Raw genomic sequence first — 21,190 nt, forward strand, 5'->3', positions numbered from 1 at the left:
TCCCTTCCCCAACCCACCTCTTGGCAGAAACAGGGAAACAAAGGGAATGTTGAATAGGGCCCAGCCTGCTAGTATATTCTCAAATTGCTCTGGTCTGGGTGAGAATGAAGTGGAAATTGCAGGAAGAATTTGGAATCAAGAAGAAATCCAGACACTGGGGCCACAAAAGTCTGAGCCTTCAGAGCCAGGAGCCAGAATGAGAGACGCACTGGAGGCAGCTCCAGGGACCTCGACGCTGATATTTGTGGAGGTCCTGTCACTGGTGGCGTTAGATGTTAGACCTCAGTCCTTGCGTTCAGCTAAGAAAGAACTCAGAGCCCGAAACTCAAATACAAGCGGAAGCTTATTTAGAAAGTCACAGAGATAGAAGAAGTGAGAGGTAGAAGAAACTGGCTCAGGAAACTAGTTACAGAGGCGAAAGAGGGGCCCTTGATGCTCAGGAGAAGGGATGCAAAGGTACCACTCCTGAGAGAAGCGGGGAAAGGCTCGGGCCTATGAGAGAGAGAGGAGAGAGAGAGAGAGAGAGAGAGAGAGAGAGAGAGAGAGAGAGAGAGAGAGAGAAAGAGAGAGAGGGAGAGAGAGAGAGAGAGAGAGAGAGAGAGGGAGAGAGAGAGAGAGAGAGAGGAGAGGAGAGAGAGAGAGAGAGGAGAGAGAATATACTGGGTCCCTTGCCTTAAAGTCTTAGGGGGAGGATCTCAATAGAATATTCATCAGCTTTCCAGTTGTATCCTTTCAGGGTCGTGGTCTCTACTGATTGGTCAGCACGAAGGTAGGGGGTCATTAATCCTTGCATCTGGTCCTGATGTCAGCCGTGGTGTTGCTTCATCTGGTTTTGCTTCTTTTCTGGGCCTGAAGCTGAAACACAACTGAGGCCTAAATGTCATCTCTAGTTTGACTAAAACTCTGTCTCTGTGGTCAACAGACCTGAGGCTTTGGTCCTACGATGTTTTAATGGGGGTCAGAACCTCATTGTCCTGGGGGCTTACTGCTTAAGGGACTGGCCGTGCAAGGGCTTGCACAGGAGTCTATTCTCTGGCCCCCTTGTTCCTCCTTTAAGGGGATCTAAGCCACAAAGGTCCAGGAGTCTAAACAGCATGAAGTGACATGCCAGGGAGGAAAGGCCACCCTGAGGGTAAGGTCCTACCCTATAATACTATTTTCCACGTTTTGCCCTTTGCTAGGCACACAGGACTTTCTGCCCTGGTGACATTCCGTAGGTGGCCTATCATTCCTGCTCTGCTCATGCCTGTCTTAACCCCTCCGGAAAGTTTTTTTTTTTCCTGCCCCTCTTTCACCTCCCCCTAAATTTAAGCATTTCCTGAAGTTCTACTTTTTTCTTTCTCTTTCTCTTTTCTTTCCTCCAATGCCATCCATAGGAGCATCCATGTCCCAAATCCACATTTCCAGCTCCAACACTGCTGTCACTACCTAATACTTACTTTGGTAAAACATATAGCGTTGACTCTGATTGTCCATACACAAATTTCCTCCTGACTGCAATACTGAAGGTCATACACACTGTTGGTGTAGGAAAGATTTGTTTTAAGTCACGGACAGATACTTCCTATCTTAAGGTGGCATCCTACCAAGCCATTTATAAGACCCGCCCCTTAAAACACCAACAAAGAACTAAAAAGAGGATAGAAATTCAAAACAGGTCGGAAAAGTAAGGATACCAGTCAACCATTTGCAAAGAGTGGGGACTCCAGTGCTGAGGAAGCTGCATTAAAGGACAGGTTCAGGGGCCCGGCCAGAATCTTGCCTCTACATTAAAGGCTCTACCCTTTCCACTGCATATCTCCCACCTCCCACCCTACCCCTAACTCCAAGAAGGACCTGCCCAGTCATCTAATCTCCAGCCATGTCCTACTGCCCAGCAACTGCTTTCTGAGTAGCTGAGGACACAATTCCCTGCAGGAACTTTCTACTTGCTCACTGGACTGTCCAGTCTTGTAGGTCTGAGGTCACAAGGGACCTTGAGAGCAGAGTAGAACAGTATCATTTCTCGAGTGCTCTATTTGACAGAAAAGAAATAGCCAGCATCTCTGAATTTTTAGATTAAAGTTTTCCCTCATTTGCTGAAAACTGGGCAGTGGGGAGTAGAAGATTTCCCTCAGTCTGGTAGAGCACAACTAAAAGAATGCCCACTGGCTTCTGTCTCCTCCAGCTCCTTGAGTCAGAGTCAATCCATGAAGTGCATCTTCCAGGGACCTGAATCTCTTGGCCCCTTCTTACAAGGCCTCATTGCTGTGACTGAGCCACCTTTGTATTCTGGGTGGCTTCCTTATCTATGGGTCCGTTGCTCTAGCTCTTAGAAATATCCCTTTTGGGCTGGATGACTCCCCTAAGCAGAGGTGTATCTGTCAGCTACTCCTAAACAGTGGTGTATCAGTCAGCTATTGCTGTGATAATGCTGCAAAACAAGCCACCCCAAAATTTACAGGTTACAAGAACAAGCATTTGTTCTCTTGCTTATGTTTCTGTCTGCAGGTCCTAGGTTTGGTTTCAGGCTTCTATGGGCTCAGTCAGATAGATTCCCCTTTTCTCTATATTCTCCTTGAAACATCAGCTATCAGGGGCATATTATTCTCATGACAAATGATGAGTACACGAGATGCCAAACCCACCTATGCAAACATGTTTAAAGCTTTTGCTCATATTGCATTATGGCTGTTTACATTCTTTGGCCAAAACAAGTAAGATGGCCAAGCCCAAAGTCAATGGAGCAGGAAAATATACTCTGTTCCCGAGGGACAGGAACGTGACTGAATCCTTGCTGAATAATCTTCCAGTCCAGCTCAAAAAGCCTGGTTCGGACTTCAACATATGAACTGGGGGAGAGGGGAAATAACCGCCTCTTTAGTGGGAGGAGATGCAAGGTCACATGGCGAAGCATGCAGTCACAGGGAGGAGGGAAGAACGGAGGTCACTCTGCCATCACCTACCATACATAGCAACACCAGTCTGGCTCTGGCCCTGAGCCAGCACTGGTCTAGACTGGACTACCCACTCCAATAGCACGGAACAAGGACCTCACCCTGCCCAGCCCTAGGTTTCCTCCACTATCATTAGGGCCAGGCTCACACTTTTTTTGTAAGAATCAAATGAGATCCTGTTGTGAATGTGGTTTTTGTTGTTGTTGTTTGTTTGTTTGTTTTGAAGAACAGAGGGAGCTCTAAGGAGAAACTGTAGTTTCCTAAGCTAAGTAGGGTGTCATTTATACATAAAGAGGCAAAAGACAGATGTTCCCAAACACGCATGAACTCTTCTTTGTAAAAGGGCCCTCCAACAAAGCCAAGTCAATGCAAATACAATGAAAACAACAAATCCGAAACAAACGGGGATATAACTAGTCGCAAGAGAGAATACATACTTGACCAATTTTAGACCACTAATGCTAAAACAACATTACAAGGCCAACTTTCTAGTAAAATATCAATTGCCAAAACTGCATCTCACCCCCAAAGTAGGAAATCATAACAGCACATTAACCATGGAAGAAATTAAAACAATAGTCAAAGATCTACCCCCCCCCCCCCAATAAAAAGCACCAAGTCCAGCCAGTTTGGCAAGTAAGTTCTTTGAGTCTCCAGGCAATGGATAATTAACATGTTACACATACTTTCTCAATGTATATAGTAAAAAGATACCCGCATTGTTTTAAAAGCCCAAGAGGGAGGGGGGAAAGCCCTGGAAAGGCCAAGAAAAAAAATCTTAGGTCACTTGTGAACATAGGTGCAAAAGCCTAAATAAATATAAGCACATGAAATCCAGCAAGGCCAGTGTAGTGGATTATATTATTGACAAAACATCTGCTGCCCCAAACTTGCTGGATACTTTTCTGGAAAAGAATTATATGCCTATTCACAGACATCAAACTCAGGCACTGACTTCATTTGACCAATGAAATGTGAGTAGAAGTAACACATGCTACTTCTGATCAGAAACATTAAGATGTTCCATTATCTTTCTTTTCTATCAACCATAAGATGCTCCATCGCAGTGGGTCCTAAAATTAAGAGGATGTAAAATCAATTCTCTGGGCTCATGATGCACGAGAAATGAACTTCCGTTGTAATTCACTAAGATTTGGGGGGGTGTTTGTTACTAGAGTCGAACTTAGCCTAAACTGACTGATACAACAAAGCAAAGACTGTCCCCAAAATACAAGAAAAACATTAGAAATTTTATCAATGTAATTAACACATTAACAGGTAATAGGAGGAAAATCCTATGATCATCTCAATAGATGTATAAGACATTTGATAATATTCAATATTCATTCATGATCAAACATTCATAAACTAATATAGAAAGGAATTTCTTTGACCTGATAAAAGGTATCCAGAAACAGAGCAAACAGCATACTTATTAGAAACATTATCAATATTCCCATTAAATCAGGAATAAGGCTACAATCTCCATATCACTCTTTTACTCAACATTGTGCCAGTAGTTATACTTTATGCAATAACAACAACAACAGGCATATTGAAAGTAAAGAAACTTGACTATCAAACTTTGCAGGTAATGTGATATATCTAGAAAACCCAAGAAAAGTAACTGATAAAAAAAATCCAAACTAATAAAAGAGTTTATAATTTAGCCAAGTCTAAATCAATATTCAAAAACTAAATTCCTCCTATTCCCCAGCAATTATCACTAGGTGCCATTTTAAATCAGTGGAGAAAGGGTGGATTATCCAACAAGTAGCATTGGGTTGACCAGGCAACAATGAGGAATAAGTGTAAACCTGGATCCCTGCCTCCTACCACTAGTCCACTAAAGTTTCAGAATATGTTTTAAACATAAAATACCATCTTTATTACTTGGAATAAAAAACAAGGAGAGCCTGAGAAAATGTCACAACCAAGAGAGAACAAACCGAAGGAAACACGATAACTAAATGCAACGTGCAATGTGGAATCCTGGATGGAATTCTGGAACAGAACAGCGGCATTGAGCAAAAACTAAGGAAATCTGAATAAACTATGGACTTTAGTTAATAATAATGTTCCAATATTGGTTCATTAGTTGTGACAAATGTACCAGATTAATGTAAGATGTTAATAATAGGGAAAATAGGAGGGACTCTATATACTTACATTTTCTATAAGTCTAAAGTTATTCTAAAAAAAAAAAGTCTATTGATACCAAAAAAAAACCTGATAGAACTAAATACACAAATACACAAGTATAGTGGGACACTTCAACACTATTCTTTCAGCAGTTGACCCAACTAGACAGAAAATCAGCCTGGATATAGAAGAAGACAACACCACCATCAACTAACAGGATCTGATCAACAGCTACAGTACACTCCACCCAACAATAGTAGAATACCCTTTGCAAGTGCCATCAATCAGATACCAAAATTGAATTAATAAATGAGTGAGCTATTTCATCTTGGGGACCAAGGACTGTTTTTACTGTTAAGAATAAAAAATAATACTCTAGAATAAGTTACAATCTTATTTAATTCCTTTATTCAATATTAATTAAAAAGTACTTTCTGTGATTTATATATTTTTAAATCAGAAAAGCTCACATAAAATCCAAAAATAGTTCTCCCCGTAGCAAGAGGGCTGTAATCCAATATGGCCAGCAGATAGCGCCAGAGGACAAAGTTCAACCAATGAGGCTGTTCTTGCTTCCAGAGACCTTGGGGTCAAGGGCAGTTCCTTCCCACCTCTCCCAGCCATGGTGAGAAGGGGAGCCAGCCCAGCCCTTCCTGTGTCTCCCTCAGCAACCTGAGACTCCCCACCAACAACACCGAGGATGAGGAAAGTGAGGATGCAGAAAGAGCATATGTATAAAATGTTAGTGTGAATTTTGACTATGAAGGAGAGGCAAGGGAAGGTGGTAGCAAGAGGAGGGGGGTGATAGGAAAGACATGAACACATTGAAATGTGGGTGAAAGGATGTCCTAGAGAGAAGGGGGAGAGGAACAGATAAGTTCCTGAGTTTGAGACATAGGATGAGGGGGAGGTGGGGAGTGGGGATGATGAGGGGAGTCTAAAAGGACTGGGGTAAAGGCTGGCTATTTGTAGATTGGATGAGCAAGTTGCCTCCAATTGGCTTCTACTTTGTGACACAGGAGACCATGTTGCCTGCTGACAGTGAAGAGGCAGGAGAGTCAGAGGTTGGCATGGAAAACCCAGGCAGGTTGCCAGCCTACACCAAGAGTGGGCCCAGAAGTTGGCACCATTCAGTTTGACTTCTTTCTTGTTCATTCATTCTGCAAATATTTGATAACCTACTATTACACTCGGTACTATTTTGGACACTGTAACTTACATTTTGGGAAGGGGGGGTGGAGGGGACATGGGGATACAGACAAATAAATAAACAAATACAAAATGACAGAGGGAAAGAGAAGGGCTAAGAAGTGGATAAGGGGATGAAACAGTGTACCAGAAGTGCTGTGAAATGGGGTGCTTAAAGAAGTCTTCCCAGAGAAGTGACAGCTGAGTAGATATCTGAACAGAGTGAGGAAAAAAGACTTGCCAATACCTGGGGACAAGCATTCCAGATAAAGGGGACAACCAGGGCCAATGGGGGAGGGGAGGAGGCAGAAAGTGGGAGCCAGGGGGCAGAGCACATACAGCATTGGGAATCACCTTCTATGCTCAGTGTGGTAGGGGTCGTTGGAAACCAGGGAAACACATCACTGGATTCCTATTATAAAAGGGTCACACTGGCTGCTGTGTGGAGAGCAGGCTAAGGGCGAGTGTGGAAGAAGGAACACCACACAGCAGGCGACAGCAGGCATCGATGGCAGAGATGAGAGGGATAGGGCAGAAAGTTTCAAGTGATCAGATTCAGGATGTCTTGTAGGTAAAGCCAACATTTGCTGATGGCAAAACTGATAATCAGGTGTGGAATGGAAAGGAAAAGGAGTTGATGACTAAGGTGTTTGCTCCAAGCCAAATGGTGGAATCCCTTTCTCAAATCGAGTAGAGTAGATTTGGGAAAGAGCAGATCAAGAGGTCTGCTTTGGACATGTTAAGTCTGTGGAAAGCTCCTATAGGCAGTGTTGTGTTGCTTGCTTTGCTTTGCTGTGTTTGGGGCCAGCAGATGTGGCTTCATGTTTTTCACCAGCTGTACCTACCGGCGACTCAGTCACAACTGTGAAGAAAGCAGACAGTGGACCCACAACCGGGCTCTAACAGAACAAATGGCAAGAGAGTTGAGGATATCAGAAAGAGATCTAGTGAAATGATAGATAATTGAAAACCCCACTCCTGGGACCAATTTTGATTAGTCAGGACTAATTAACACTAGTTACAAAAGCCTAAGCCAAGATGGCGGCATAGGTAAACACCTATACTTGCTGCCTCTCACAATCACATCAAAATTACAACTAAAAGGCAGAACACTACCACCCACAACCGAGGGGAAGCTGGCTGAGTGGAAGTTCCACAACCAGAGAGGTGAAGAAAGCGCATTGAGACCGGTAAGAGGTGCAGAGGCACGGAAAGTGCTGGCACCTGGATGTGCTGCTCTTTTTCATATCTTGAGGTTCTCTATTTGGTGAGAACCTCAAGATATGAGAGAGATACCAGCTCCCGCTTGCTCTGAACTCTAGTTCCGGGCGAGACTCTGGGGGACCCAGACACACACGGGGAGAAACTGGATTGTCTGGCATCGGGACAGGAACAAGAGGACAGCTTTCTCTCAGAGGTGCTCGCAGCGATCATTGTTCTTGCACGGGGCGCAGGACATGGAGACCCAGGGACCTCTCCGGTGCAGGGCTGACTGGCAGCCATTGCTGTTTGCTCTGCGCTGGTGATTCCCAGAGACCCCGCCCCACCCAATTTACAACCCCACCCAAGCTGTGTGCATCTGCTTTTTCATATGAATGGCTTGTCCTCTCTCTGCCTAAAACCTGTCAAACTGCAGCTGGGTCAGAGATCCCCAGAGCTTCCAAAAGAAGGCCCATGGCCAGCAGCAGCAGCCTGCCTTGCTTCACAGCTCGGCTTCATCTGAGCACTTCCAAACCCCATACAAAGAGGAGGAATCTGCAGATGTCTCTGTAGCTCCTGCTGGGTGGCCCCAGATAGTGGCTGACCTTGCACCTCCTTGGAGATCCAAGAGCCAGTGTACCCAGTGGTCAGAGTGAGACCGTAACGGATTACAACTCTTCACATCCATAAGAGACACACTCAGGGGCAGACTCAGTGAGCACCAAAGTCCCACTGAAGCAAGTCCTGCCCCATAAGGGTGTCTCCTGCGCAACAGATCTTCCAGTGTAGACGTAGCTGGTCATCACAGCCATTTGGCCTGGAGGTCAATTCCTCCCAGTGATACCAACAGCAATCAAGGGTTAACTACAACAAGACTGTGCAAACAGCCCACAAAGGGGTACACCAAGAGCGTCCACCTCAGTGACTGGGGAGGCTGAGCCACTGGGTCCTATAAGACACCTACCACACAAGGCCACTCTATCAACTCAAGGAGACTTAGCAGCTACCCAGTACATAGAAATAAACACAGGGAAGCAGCCAAAATGTGGAGACAAAGAAACAAGTCACAAATGAAAGAAATGGATGAAAGCAAACTACTGGATATAGAGTTCAAAACCATGGTTATAAGGTTACTCAAGAATCTTCTAGAAACCTCCAAGAAATTTGGTGAGAACCTCAAGATATGAAAAAGGGCCAATCAGAAATTAAGCATACACTGACTAAAATAAAGAATAATATACAGAGATCCAACAGTAGACTAGAGGATCCCAAGAATCAAGTCAAAGATTTGAAATATGAAGAAGCAAAAAATACCCAACCAGAAAAGAAAAAGAACCCAAAAATATCAAGATAGTGTAAGGAGCCTCTGGGACAACTTCAAGCGTACCAACATCCAAATTATAGGAGTGCCAGAAGAAGAGAGAGAGCAAGATATTAAAAACCTATTTGAAGAAATAATGACAGAAAACTTTCCCTACCTGGTGAAAGAAATAGACTTACAAGTCCAGGAAGCACAGAGAACCCCAAACAAAAGGAATCCAAAGAGGACCACACCAAGACATAGCATAATTAAAACACAAGGGCAAAAGACAAAGAGAGAATCTTAAAAGCAGCAAGAGAAAAACAGTTACCTACAAGGGAGTACCCATTCGACTGTCAGCTGTCAGCTGATTTCTCAACAAAAACTATGTAGGCCAGAAGGGAGTGGCAAGAAATATTCAAAGTGATGAATGCCAAGAACCTACAACCAAGATTACTCTACCCAGCAAAGCTATCATTTAGAATTGAAGGTCAGATAAAGAGCTTCACAGACAAGAAAAAGCTAAAGAAGTTCATCACCACCAAACCAGTATTATATGAAATGCTGAAGGGTATTCTCTAAGAAGAGGAAGAAGAAGAAAAAGGTAAAGATAAAAAATTATGAACAACAAAGTGACAACAAATACATATCTATCAACAAGTGAACCTAAAAATCAAATGAATAAAAAACCTGATGAACAGAACAGACTGATGAATGTAATAGAATCAGGGGCATGGAAAGGGAGCAGACTGACAATTCTCGGGGGGAAGGGGTTGTGGGGGGTGCGGGAAGAGACTGGACAAAGAGCTTACACCTATGGACGAGGTCAGTGTGTAGGGTGGGGGAAGCCTGGAGTGGGGTGGGAACCGGGTGAAGGGGAGCTATAGGGGAGGGAAAGAGGAACATCTGTAATAATTTGAACAATAAAGATTTAAAAAATAATTAAAAAATAAAAATAAATAAAATAAAAGGCTGATATATAATCTTTAAAAAAAAGAAGAAGAAGAAGAAAAAAAGTCTAACCCAAGCTAATTAAGTAAAAGGGGAACCAATAGCTGGTGTTTCGGGAAAGGGCACTGAAGTGGCTCAGAAATGGGAAGGAAAAGCTGGGAAACATCCGGTCTTGATCACGGCCTTGACCTAGGCATGGACAGATGACTATGTGACCCCATATGCCCCACACGAGAGGAGGAAGATAACAGATCCAAGACAAAAATTAGTAATGGGCTTTGCAGTGAAATGGAGTGGGAACACCCAATCCAACAGATCAAAACCACTCACATACTGAGCTCATACTGAAATAAAACATGCCTGGCATGATCCCCTAACGGAGATCCAAATCTTGAACACGCTTGCAAAATCAGTGTTCAACAATCACCACTAGAAATGGGAGGCCAGAACAGCTTTTCTATCCATCATCTCCAGCTATACAATATGAAGCTGGGCTGTGACCAGCCCTTTTTTTTCTTCTTTTTTTTAATGTTTTTATTTATTTTAGAAAGAGAGAGGAAGAGAGAGGGAGAGAGATAGAAACATCAATGAGAAACAGATTGGCTGCCTCCTGCACACCCACTACTGGGGATGGAGCCCACAATCCAGGCATGTGTGCCGACTGGGAATGGAACCGGCAACTTCTCATTGCATGGAATGACCCTCAACCAACTAAGCCACACTGGCCAGGGCCAACCTTTTCTCTGTTATATGACATACCTAACATGAATTTAGATGTCCTCGATGCCACCTTGGTACGGCCACAAATCCTCTGTTTGATTTTCCTACACAAATCACAGGGAGCCTCCGCAAGCAGCCCAGCCAGTCATTATGAAAAAAGCACTGCCTCATGTAAACACCACCATTATGTTCGGCAGACCATTCATTAGACAGGCAGCTCCGGAGAACTGCACAAGCAGCCCACCTCATTCTGCGCCTCAGGATTACCCTCGGGCTCATCCCGACAGGCCCCAGTGAATGCAGAGTGACTCACACCAGAGACGCTTCACTCCTATGTTTGTGGGCAGGGCAGACATTCCAAATGGTTCTCATCAAGTGGGAGCTAGCATACTGCTCACCTGTCCAGTAGCAGCAAAGATAGTATCTGCCAAGTGCCCCAGGCCCCTTGAGGGAACATTTCTGAGGCTTCCACAAAACCACAACCGAACACCTTGCCCAAGGATTTACTGATGCTGATAGCACAGGAAACAACGCAAACAATTCTACACAGAATCCAGTGCCAGGAAAGAACTTTCCTTTCAACTGACCTTCCACAGGTGATAGGAATTGGAGAGCAGGTGCTGGCCTGAGCATGCCACATTTTCCACCCCTGATCGAGTCCCTTGGGTTTCAATCAAGGCCTAAGCAGCTTCAGAAATAGTCCCAGCGAGGAACTCATGCTGTGTTGCTCCTGGTGCATCTAGTCTCTCCTCCCTTTCAAAGACTCTTGCTTTTCTTTATCTGCTTTGAATCTGCTTTTTTTTTTATTGTTATTGATTTCAGAGAGGAAGGGAGAGGGAGAGAGAGAAACATCAATGATGAGAGAGAATCATTGATTGGCTGCCTCCTGCACACCCCATACTGGGGATCAAGCCTGCAACCCAGGCACGTACCCTGACCGAGAATCGAACCGTGACTTCCTGGTTCATAGGTCAATGCTCAACCACTGAGCCACGCTGGCTGGGCTGAATCTGCTTTGGAAGTTGCAACTCGTAAGTGCTACCCACATTACACAAGTATTTTCTATGAAGGCAGTGCATTGCAGGGCTGGCTGCTTTGGCAAACTCTCCAAGGCCACCCCTCCTGCACTGGTACCCACCTGTGTCCCCAAGTCACCCCCGCTTTCCTCCCAGGGTCACTTCCTTCCCCTTGAGATGACACAACCCCACACTAGTCCTTCTGGGAACCTGGATGTCCTCTGCTGGTAAACAATCCCCGCCTCCCTCATGAGGTCCAGATGCCCAGAGGAGGGGCGCAGACAAGGGGCCTGATAAACGGCGGCGTCCTATGTAAGCGCAAGGCCAGTCCCTATCACCAGACGGCGGGCATCACTAGGTCCTTCCTCGCAAGGCGCATCTCTGTTGCAAGGAAGAAATTCTCTGGCCGACACAACTCTATGTTTTGGGACGGGAGGAGCCAGAGAGGAGTAGCCTCAGCTTCTTTTTTAAACTTTTAAAATGGAGTTATATCATGCACACAGAAAAGTACATATATCTTCAGTATATAACCCAATGCATTTATACCAATGTATAAATGTAACCACCCTCTAGATCAGCCGTGGGCAAACTACGGCCCACGGGCCGAATCCAGCCCGTTTGAAATGGATAAAACTATTGAAAAAAAAAGACCGTACCCTTTTATGTAATGATGTTTACTTTGAATTTATATTAGTTCACACAAACACTCCATCCATGCTTTTGTTCTGGCCCTCCGGTCCAGTTTAAGAACCCATTGTGGCCCTCGAGTCAAAAAGTTTGCCCACCCCTGCTCTAGATCAAGATATGGAACATTCCTCCAACCCATAAAGCACCCCCACCCTCCCTCCCAGACATTACCCATCCTCTCATTTCTAGCATCACAGATTAGTTTTGCACATTCTTAAACTTCATATAAAAGAAAATATATGGTATATACAAGCATACCTCCTGAGAGATACTGTGATTTGGTCCCAGAGCACCGCAATAAAGTGAGTGTCGCAATAAAGCAAGTCATCATCTTTTTGCTGATGGAGGGCTTGCCTTCAGTTGGTAAAAACTTACCATCTACAAAGCGCAAGAGAGCGAAGAGCAATAAAACAAGGTATGCCTGTAGCCTTGTGTCTGGCTTCTTTCACTCAACATATTTTTGAGATCAATACATGTCACAAATACCAACTCATTTATTCCATTGGTATGCTAGCATTCCACTGGACGAATGTACTGCGTTTTGTCCATTCTGCTATTGATGGACAGCTGAGCTGTTTCCAGTTTTTAGCTATTACAAACTGCTTTGCTATGAACATTTAGTGCTTATTTTGGGTGGACGCATGCACTCATCATTTCTCAGGAGTGGAAAGGCTGGTGGGCATGTACCAGCTTTAGTAGAATCTGCCACACGGTCTCGGCGTGGCTGTACCCATTTCCACTCTCTGCAGCCATGACCTAGGAGGGGGGTTGGTGGTGTTGTTTTGTTTTGTCCCATTTTCTTCTGGATGGCACAAGCCTCTTTTCATTGTGCAATAGAATGAGCCTGCACTATGGAGTCAGACAGACTGCGATTCAAGTCTCAGCATCACCACCTACCTGAGTGGCACACACTACCTGAGTAGTGTGTTACATTACTAACCCTGGGAGGTTTTGCTTCCCATGGGGATGTATCGCCCTCCCCTGCCGGAGATGTCCAGCATTTACAACTGACATCTTGCCTGGCAGGTGGTTAGCACTGAGCAAATATTCTCTCCCTCCCCCTTGCCCACACCAAAGCTCCCCGTGTGCAGTCACCAAATAAAATGTTTCAGGCCTTTTCACCCTCAAGGAGTCCTGTAAAATTCCTACCCCTGTGATCCTGAGACTCTACTTACGACTTTCTTCCCCATTACTTACATGATGGGCCACTTCTGTCCATCCCATCACAGCTAGCGGGGGAAACCCAGGACAGGGGGAGCGTCCACGCTGGGTCAGTGCCTCCCGAGGTGGAATTAATAGAAGGTGCTCCCCACAAAGTAACCTGAGGCCAGGAGGGATACAGACACTCTGTGACCAAAGTAAGGTCCAAATTTACATCGTCTGTTTAAGTACTAATTATAGAAAGACCACCAAGATACATTATCTTAACTAAAGAAGCAAAATTTAGACAGGATGACTACTTTGTCACTTTTGTATAAAAAGGACAGAGAAGGGTATATATCTCTACTAACATACCTAGAAATGGATATCTGTGGGGAGATGTTTCAGTGTAGCCTTTTATAACTTTTGAGAACCACATCAATAGCTCCTCTATTCAAAATATTTTTAATGTCTATACTTATATATTTTTAAGTCGTGCATCAGGTGAATATAAATCCCTGACATAAATTCCATGAAGATCAACCCCGGCAGAGCAAGATGCCTGTTAGACATGTATGTGCAGGTGAGTGTGCATGCAGGTGGGTGCAGGCAGGCGTGTGCACAGGTGTGTCTACACATTGTACAGTCCCATCATAACCTGAGGTGATGGGGGAGAGGATGTAGAGTCATGTTAAGGGCAGTGCCCTAAACGTCCAAGAACAAGACCCAATCTAAGCTCATACAGTTAAACCAGGGGGCCCGCTTGGCTTTTCACAACTTCCCCCACCACCCAACCCTTCAATTCTATAGGATTCAAACTCTACCAATAGAAAGCTGGAGTAAAAATATGACTAAATGTTCTTTCAGGTTCAATGCATATGTGTGTAGAGGCAGCTGTGTGTAGGGTGTGAGATAGTGTATTTGTGTGGGGGGGGAGGGCAAGTATGTAAGGGGTGTGTTTGTCTATGTGTGTGTTTTCACTCAGCAAAAAGAGCAGAAAAGACTACCCCCCAATAAGGGGTAGGCCCTTTGAACACAATAGGTGGGAAACACTGAGGGATATCCACTTGCCCCAAAAATGGCCAGACTGTCACCTTCCCAGAAGTCAACAGAGGCCACCTGAGGGCCTGACCCAGGGCCCTGAGCCGGGTGATACTGATTAATAATTAACATAGCTGATCTTGGCACGGAGCCACAACAGGTCTCCTCTCCCATGGAACGCACCTTCATCCATGTGGCCATGTCATCCAGTTAAGCTCTGAGTCCAGTAAAGGGCCAGAGGCAGTTCCAGGCCTACCGTGAAGGAGCTGGGGCTGAGTAGTGAGGGGCCCTTATCTCCGAGGGGCCTCTCCAGGAGGAAGGCAAACCACCACAAAGGAGTGAGGGGATATCCCTTCCCGTCAAGGCAGGCATAGCCAGGCCACAGCTCCCCCACCATCCTCTCACTCAAAGGAAGTATAATAAACCACACACACACACACACACACTAGTACACGTCTGAGAAAAAACAAGAGGAGCTGAGGAGCACAGGAAGGACAAGCCTCTTTTATTATCCCAAAATGCAAAGTATTGAAGGCACTTACAATAACAAGGTGGGAGGGGAGGGGGGCATGGTAGGTCGGAGGTCAGAGCACAGAGGTAAATCAACAGGCCCCACCCTAGTCACCACCCGGCATGGAGAAAAGGAAAAGCTACAAAACCAGGTCTGAAGCCAGTCAGGGTGTCTAGCTCTACAAAAGGTACAAATCATTCTACAGAGGATTAGGAAATTAGGGGCACATGGCATCAAGAGGCAGGGTTGGCAGTCACGAGTTAGTGGTTCTTTAAGGAACGCACTCAGCAGTAACAAGGGACCTCAGGTCCCCTGCTGGAAGAGGTCTCTGTACATCTCGATGAGACGAGCAGCTTCACGCTGTCCAGAGAGCAGAGCACCATGGGTGGTAGAGTAGTACTTGCGGTGGGTGGCCTCACCTGAGAACAGCACCTGCATGGGCTGGGAGGGGGATAGGGAAATGAGGGTGGAGGAGTAAGAGAGGCCAAGAGTCTACCTATCTGCTCCAGAAATCCCCATCCATACTATAAGTCAGAGGTATGAGTAAGCAGGTATTGCTGCTTCCACAGGATGAGGAGTTGCCCACCCCACTTGGCCACCTTCCCCTGCTTCTGCCCCAAGCACCAGGCCTCAGTTCTGTCTGCTCTGAGGCTTTTAGAAATTCTGGCTCTGCAGTCTCAGAGGTTCACTGTCCCTCTTTACCAGTGAACTCAGGGAAAGCAGTTTAACCTCCCTAAGTCTTGGTGTTCTCATCTGTAAAATGGGTTCCTACCACTGCTTCTGAGGGTTGTTGAAAGGATTAAGTGAAATAATGTATCTAAAGCACTTAGAACCTGGAAGAACATAAGCACTCGATAAAGTTAGGCGGTAATTTAACAAACCTTTATGGAGCCCCTGTTAGGATCCAGGGACTGTTCTGGGCACTTGGAAGATAAAAGGTGACCAGGCTGCTGCTTTGAGGAGCTTCCTTGCTGGTGGGGAAGCCAGACACGAAACCCAATTATTAACAGTGTTATATGTGACGTGATGGGTGTTTGAGTGAGGCGCTGAGAGCCTAGAGGAGAGGCTCATGGTTGGGGGGACACACAAAGCTTCCCAGACGACAGGACCTTTGGACTGCTTCTTGGAAAAAGCTGGGTAAATAAACAGGCAAAGGACGGCAGGAAGAAGGAAAGGGGGGCAAAAATGCAGCAAAGCAGACCGTGTTCAGGGGACAGGGACAATTTTGGTAGAGCCAGGCCTCAGCCTCGAGAAAGCAGGCTGTCTAGCTGGGCTCCAGGCAAAGCACAAGTGCTCACATCTGAAGCTTGAATTTGGACTTTCCCAGGGCTTCTCAAACGGAATGTGCAAAAGCACCAACTGGGGGCTCTGGCAGAGTGAAGTGTTCAACTCAGCAGGTCTGGAGTGGACTGAGAGTCCGCATTTCTAACACATTCCCACGTGATGCTGGGGCTGCTGGTCCACAGACCACCCACTTTGAGTAGCGGAGCTTTAACCCACCAACAAGGAGCACACAGAGCGGGTGAAACTGAAAGGGGGGACTCATATTATGGCAGAGGGCAGGCTGCCTACTCCCACACCCATTCTCCTTTCTCTTCAGTAACAAAGCCTTGATTTTTAACAGGGTCCACTGCCATCCAGAATAAAAATGATGTATCCCAGTCTCTCTTGCAGCTGGTATGGTCATGCGGCTAAGTTCTGGCCAATCGGCTTCAGTGTACTGTTGCTTAGAGACACTGATCCAGCCCCATGTGTCCCCCCGACCTTCCAACCTGAAATGCAGATGAGAGAAGCAGCCCTCTTGGACCACTAGGAGGCCTTGAAGATGAAGCAGGTTTGCCAATGGTATGAGGTCCTGACACCTACTCTGGATTTCCTTTTGTGTGATGGAAGGAAACTCCTGTCTGGTTTAAGCCACAGCTATTTTTATTTGGTTTTGCTTCTTAGGAGGATGGCTGTAGCAGCAGTGAGGGCCTTGTCCTTTCTCCCCGGAGCACAGCCAGGGAAGGCACCACGCGCCTTGCTGGTTGGTTGACTCCACATTTGGCGGATGGAGAGAGGCCAGTGGAAGCATCAATTCCACACAAAAATCGTTTTAAATGTAATTCTGTTGGGGTTTTAGCATTTATTGTGTGTGCAGAGAGGGACTCAAAAATACTTTATGGGGACAGAAATATATATATAATTATTTCTCTCCTAGTTATTATCTTTCTCGATGTGTTATTTATTATAAAGTTGATATAATTTGGGGGAGGAGAAGTATTCTCAATTTTATATCCTAAAACATCTTGGCAGGTGGGCTGAAAACATGCTGGGGAAACTTGCTTTCATTGAATCAATGCTCTCCTATAGAGCTTCCCATGATGATAGGAATATTCTATAGCTACATAATCGAACATGGTAGCCACCAGCCACAAGTGGCTACTGAACCTGAAATGGAGGTAGTGCAACTGGGACCTAACATTTTAATGTATTAATTTAAATTTTAATTAATCACATGAAATGTGACCAATGCCTACCATATTGGACAGCGCAGCATTAAACGGCCGTTTTTATCATCTCAAGAAAGCGTTTAACGCCTCAGTTTGATTCCATCTTTTCTTCCAGATGTTAAGTGCACAATTTCTTGTTCTCTCTTCCATTACAGGAGGTATTCCACCCGTCTCACCTGGTACCCCTCCGTGAATACACTTCCCCCTCCTCCGCCTGGACAAACACACATGCAGAATACGCACAAGCAGCCCTCCCAGGCCTCCTCCCAGGCCTCCTCGCCCTGCCCCCCACACTCACCGCGGTCTTGGAGCTCTCGGTGTATGGCAGGGGCTTGGCCAGCTTCTCCACGTCGGTCCCCGTTGAGCCCACCTGCGTGTACGAATAGGAGCCTCGGAAGTAAGGGTTGCTGCCCCAGGACGAGCGCAGGATTCGCCGAGGTTTGGGAATGTTGGGGTTCCCTGTGGGAGAGTCAGAAGAGCCAAGAGGAAGGAGGATAAGCAATGGCCACACAAAGACACCCTGAGTAGAGCACTCCCCGTCCACCTCCGGGGTCCCAGGAGGGCCGGGCTGCTGTGGAGAGGCTTGGGGGATGGAGGGGGGAGGCCGAGTTCAAGCTGCGTACCCCTCGACTCCTGTGACCCCGGCAAAACACCTCATCTCCCTGGGCCCTAATTTTCCTACTCGAGAAACATTCTAGAATCTAGATAATCCTGTTTCCTTCCAACTTCAGGGGTTCCTGTGGGGCTTTCCCAGGATAGTGGCTGAAAGATGTTCCACTAAAAGAATCCGACAGTAAAGCACAAATCCACCTCTTAGCAAGGCAATGGCTAGGATGCGGGCAATCTGAGGTTTTGCAGTGACATCCCAGTTTTTACCATCAACCCTTAGAAGAAACACAGAGCCTATGGTTTGGGGTGTCTCCGGCTCCAGACAAGGGGGAGAGAGCCCACAATTTAGGAGCCCAAGGCTGAGACGTGGCGGCCGGTGGCAGCTCTCCCAGTGGCGTGCCACCTCAGTTTTGCAATCTGTGGAGAGGAGAGCGACCACATGGTTCATGGGATTCAGAGGGTCTGGCCAGGGATGGTGGGTGGGTGGCTGGAGAGGCGGGTGGCTGGAGGGGCGGGTGGAAGCAGGCAGCGGGCGCAGGGCCGCACCTGTGAACTGCCGCAGCATCTCTGTGCAGATCTCGGCCACCGCCTCGTCGTCGCACTTCTCCATGACGAGGGCCTCCTCCCCACAGATCCAGCCGCTCAGCACGTGGCCGTAGCGCTCGGGTGGGTAGAGGACGTCGAAGCCGCAGATCTTGCGGTACCAGAGCTCGGGCGGGTAGGTGAGGGTGCGGCTCTCCGCCTCGTCCTCCCACACAAACTGTAAGCTGTTGCACTCGGGGCCCCAGAAGGGCTCCTCGAACTCCAGGAAGATCTTGTCGGTGGTGCCGATGCCCAGGCGGTGGATGGCAGCCACCTTCTCGGCGGGCAGGCCCGGGCAGAAGAAGCTGGCGTGCTGCTTCTTGAGCACGCCCAGCGACACGGTCACGATCACATGGTCGGCCGGGATCACCTCGCAGTCCTCGCACTCCACCAGCACCGGCCACAGCTCCTCCTCGTCCGGCCCGCGCCCCTGCGGCTCCCTGCCTCCCTGGCCGCCCTCGCCGGCGTTGTGATTGTGGTCACCCTCACCACGGGGCTCGATCTCGGGACCCCGGGGGCGGCCCGAGGCCTGGTCCCAGTGCACACAGCGGACGGCTTTCCCCAGCTGGATGACATGGGCCGGGATGCCCTCGGCCAGCAGCTCCACAACCCGCATGAAGCCCGAGGGGATGATGTGGTGGGCGCCAGGGATCTCCGTCCACTCCCCGAAGGCGCTCAGGGACACCTCGTCCATGCTGTGCGAGCTGCTCTCGCAGCTCTCCACCTGTGGGAAGAGCCAGAGAGGAGCCAGGTGACTCACAGGGCTGGGCAGGGGTCAGGGCTGGACCTCCGGGCAGCGTGCCCTCCTCGGACCCAGATTCCCAGGAATGGTCTTCCGGGCTCTGGCACCTATACTCAACTGAGCTCCCACCGGACAACGATACCTTCAGGTACTGCTGGATCATGGCGAGCTTCAGGCGCTTGGTGGCCTCCGTGTCCTCAGGGTCGTTCCGGATGCGGTTGCGCACCTCCTCCCGGGTGAACACCCCCACGCTGTTCTGACTCTCAGCATTGACTGGTTTACCGTGCCGGAAGAACTCCTGGGTCAAGTTATAGACCTGCCGGGGAGACCCGAGGGGCTGAGCACACACTCCCTCATCGCCCTCCATCTCAGGCCCAAGGGCCCCAACACTTCCCAGATGTCCCCAGAGAGGCCACGCCCACGGCCCCATCCCTTGGTGCCTCAGGTGGTGCTCCCCACTGCACTGAGACTCAACAGGGTCCTGGTTCAGGGATGGCAAGCTCCCTCCCGTGGGCAGCCAGCATCCTCCGACGCCGCCCTCTAAGACCACCCGGGCCTGTGAGGGAGCTGGGCCGCTGCTTAGAAAAGGGAAATGTCTGGTGCCTGTACAGTTTGTGGGAAAGGACCCACCCCTCATGGGTTCTGCGTGGCCAAGCCGACAACCCACTTTAGAACCTAGATCCGCACACTTTTCCCTTTTCCAGGAACCAAATGCACAAACCGCTTCCCTGCCACCTCTGCCCAAGCCTGTCTACTTCGCTCTCTCCCGAGAGGGCAGTCTGGGGCGGTGGCCTGGCCAGTGTTTTGAGGGAGAGGGAGCAGAAGGGGCCCTGAAGTCTGATCTCCCAGGAGACGCTGCCTGGCTCTGCTCAGATCCACACAAGGTGCTCCCTTTACGGTGGGACTCAGACTCAGGTAAGGAAGATGCCATGTTGGGGCAGGGTATGTGGAGGGCAGGGAGGCCCCAGTGCTCCAAGGAATGGGAATGCACTTCACGGGCATATTTTGTCAAGAACTTCAACCCACATCTCATCAACAGAAAGAAATGAACAACCCCTGGCCTACTTCCTTCCTGCCTTTGTGGTATATCACCCCCATCAAACACTGGGCAGGTCTCCCTGAGGAAAGGAAGCCAGTCCTGGATCAGGCATGGGATTCCCCAAAAGGCAAGGTTTAATTAAGCTCCAACATTCATCAGCAAACGTTCACTGGGCTCTTTGCCAGACACAGGTTGTAAAAGTAAGCTAGACAGACAGAGTCCTAGACCCCTGCCCTAAAGTTGGGGAGACACCATAAAATGTGCTGTGACAGGAAAGAGCCCAGGATTTGTGAGATCAACCCAGATAACTGTGGACAGTCAGGATAGAGCCGCTGTGGGCAAATTACAGCCCGCGGGCTGGATCCGGCCCGTTTGAAATGAATAAAACTATTGAAAAAAAAGACCGTACCCTTTTATGTAATGATGTTTACTTTGAATTTATATTAGTTCACACAAACACTCCATCCATGCTTTTGTTCCGGCCCTCCGGTCCAGTTTAAGAACCCATTGTGGCCCTCGAGTCAAAAAGTTTGCCCACCCCTGGGATAGAGTCAGGTTGGCAGTGGGAAGGAAAGGAAAGGTATTTCGGACAAAGAAACAGCATATTCAAAGATGAAAGAGAGGAAGAAGGGGAGAGAGAACGAAAGATGCCTTGTGCTAAAAGCGGTTCAATGTTGCCGACGTGAACAGCACGGAAAGAGATAACTTTGGAGAGGCCGGCAGGAGCCCAGCATGAAGGACTAAGGGGCTTGTCAAGGACTCTGGACTTTATCCAAGGCCCTGGCATCACTGAAGCGTTGTGAGCACAGCCACACACCCACTCTCCCTCCCGGAACACTGGAAATGCAGGCTCCCTGGCCAAACATCTGGGGCTGGTGCCTATTAACGGTGTGC

The 21,190-nt window shown here is 47.7% G+C and overlaps 1 protein-coding gene across 5 annotated transcripts in view; it reads right to left on the reverse strand.

Annotated features, from left to right (window-relative positions):
- Window positions 1-14,798: 14,798 nt before the first annotated feature.
- The window catches only part of SMOX (spermine oxidase), a 37,974-nt gene continuing 31,582 nt past the window's right edge, over window positions 14,799-21,190 (reverse strand). For 3 of the 5 annotated variants that reach the window (XM_059705628.1, XM_059705629.1, XM_059705632.1), the window contains 5 exons: window positions 19,400-19,573; window positions 18,480-19,239; window positions 17,623-17,783; window positions 15,714-15,803; window positions 14,799-15,273 (listed from right to left, as the gene is read on the reverse strand). In XM_059705628.1, the coding sequence (XP_059561611.1) occupies window positions 15,136-15,273; window positions 15,714-15,803; window positions 17,623-17,783; window positions 18,480-19,239; window positions 19,400-19,573 (1,323 nt within the window). In that variant the 3' untranslated portion in view covers window positions 14,799-15,135. The remainder of the gene's footprint in view (window positions 15,274-15,713; window positions 15,804-17,622; window positions 17,784-18,479; window positions 19,240-19,399; window positions 19,574-21,190) is intronic. The other 2 variants (XM_059705631.1, XM_059705630.1) reach the window with 2 other exon arrangements.

This window comes from Myotis daubentonii, chromosome 8 (genome assembly GCF_963259705.1).
Source record: "Myotis daubentonii chromosome 8, mMyoDau2.1, whole genome shotgun sequence".
NCBI lineage: Eukaryota > Metazoa > Chordata > Mammalia > Chiroptera > Vespertilionidae > Myotis > Myotis daubentonii.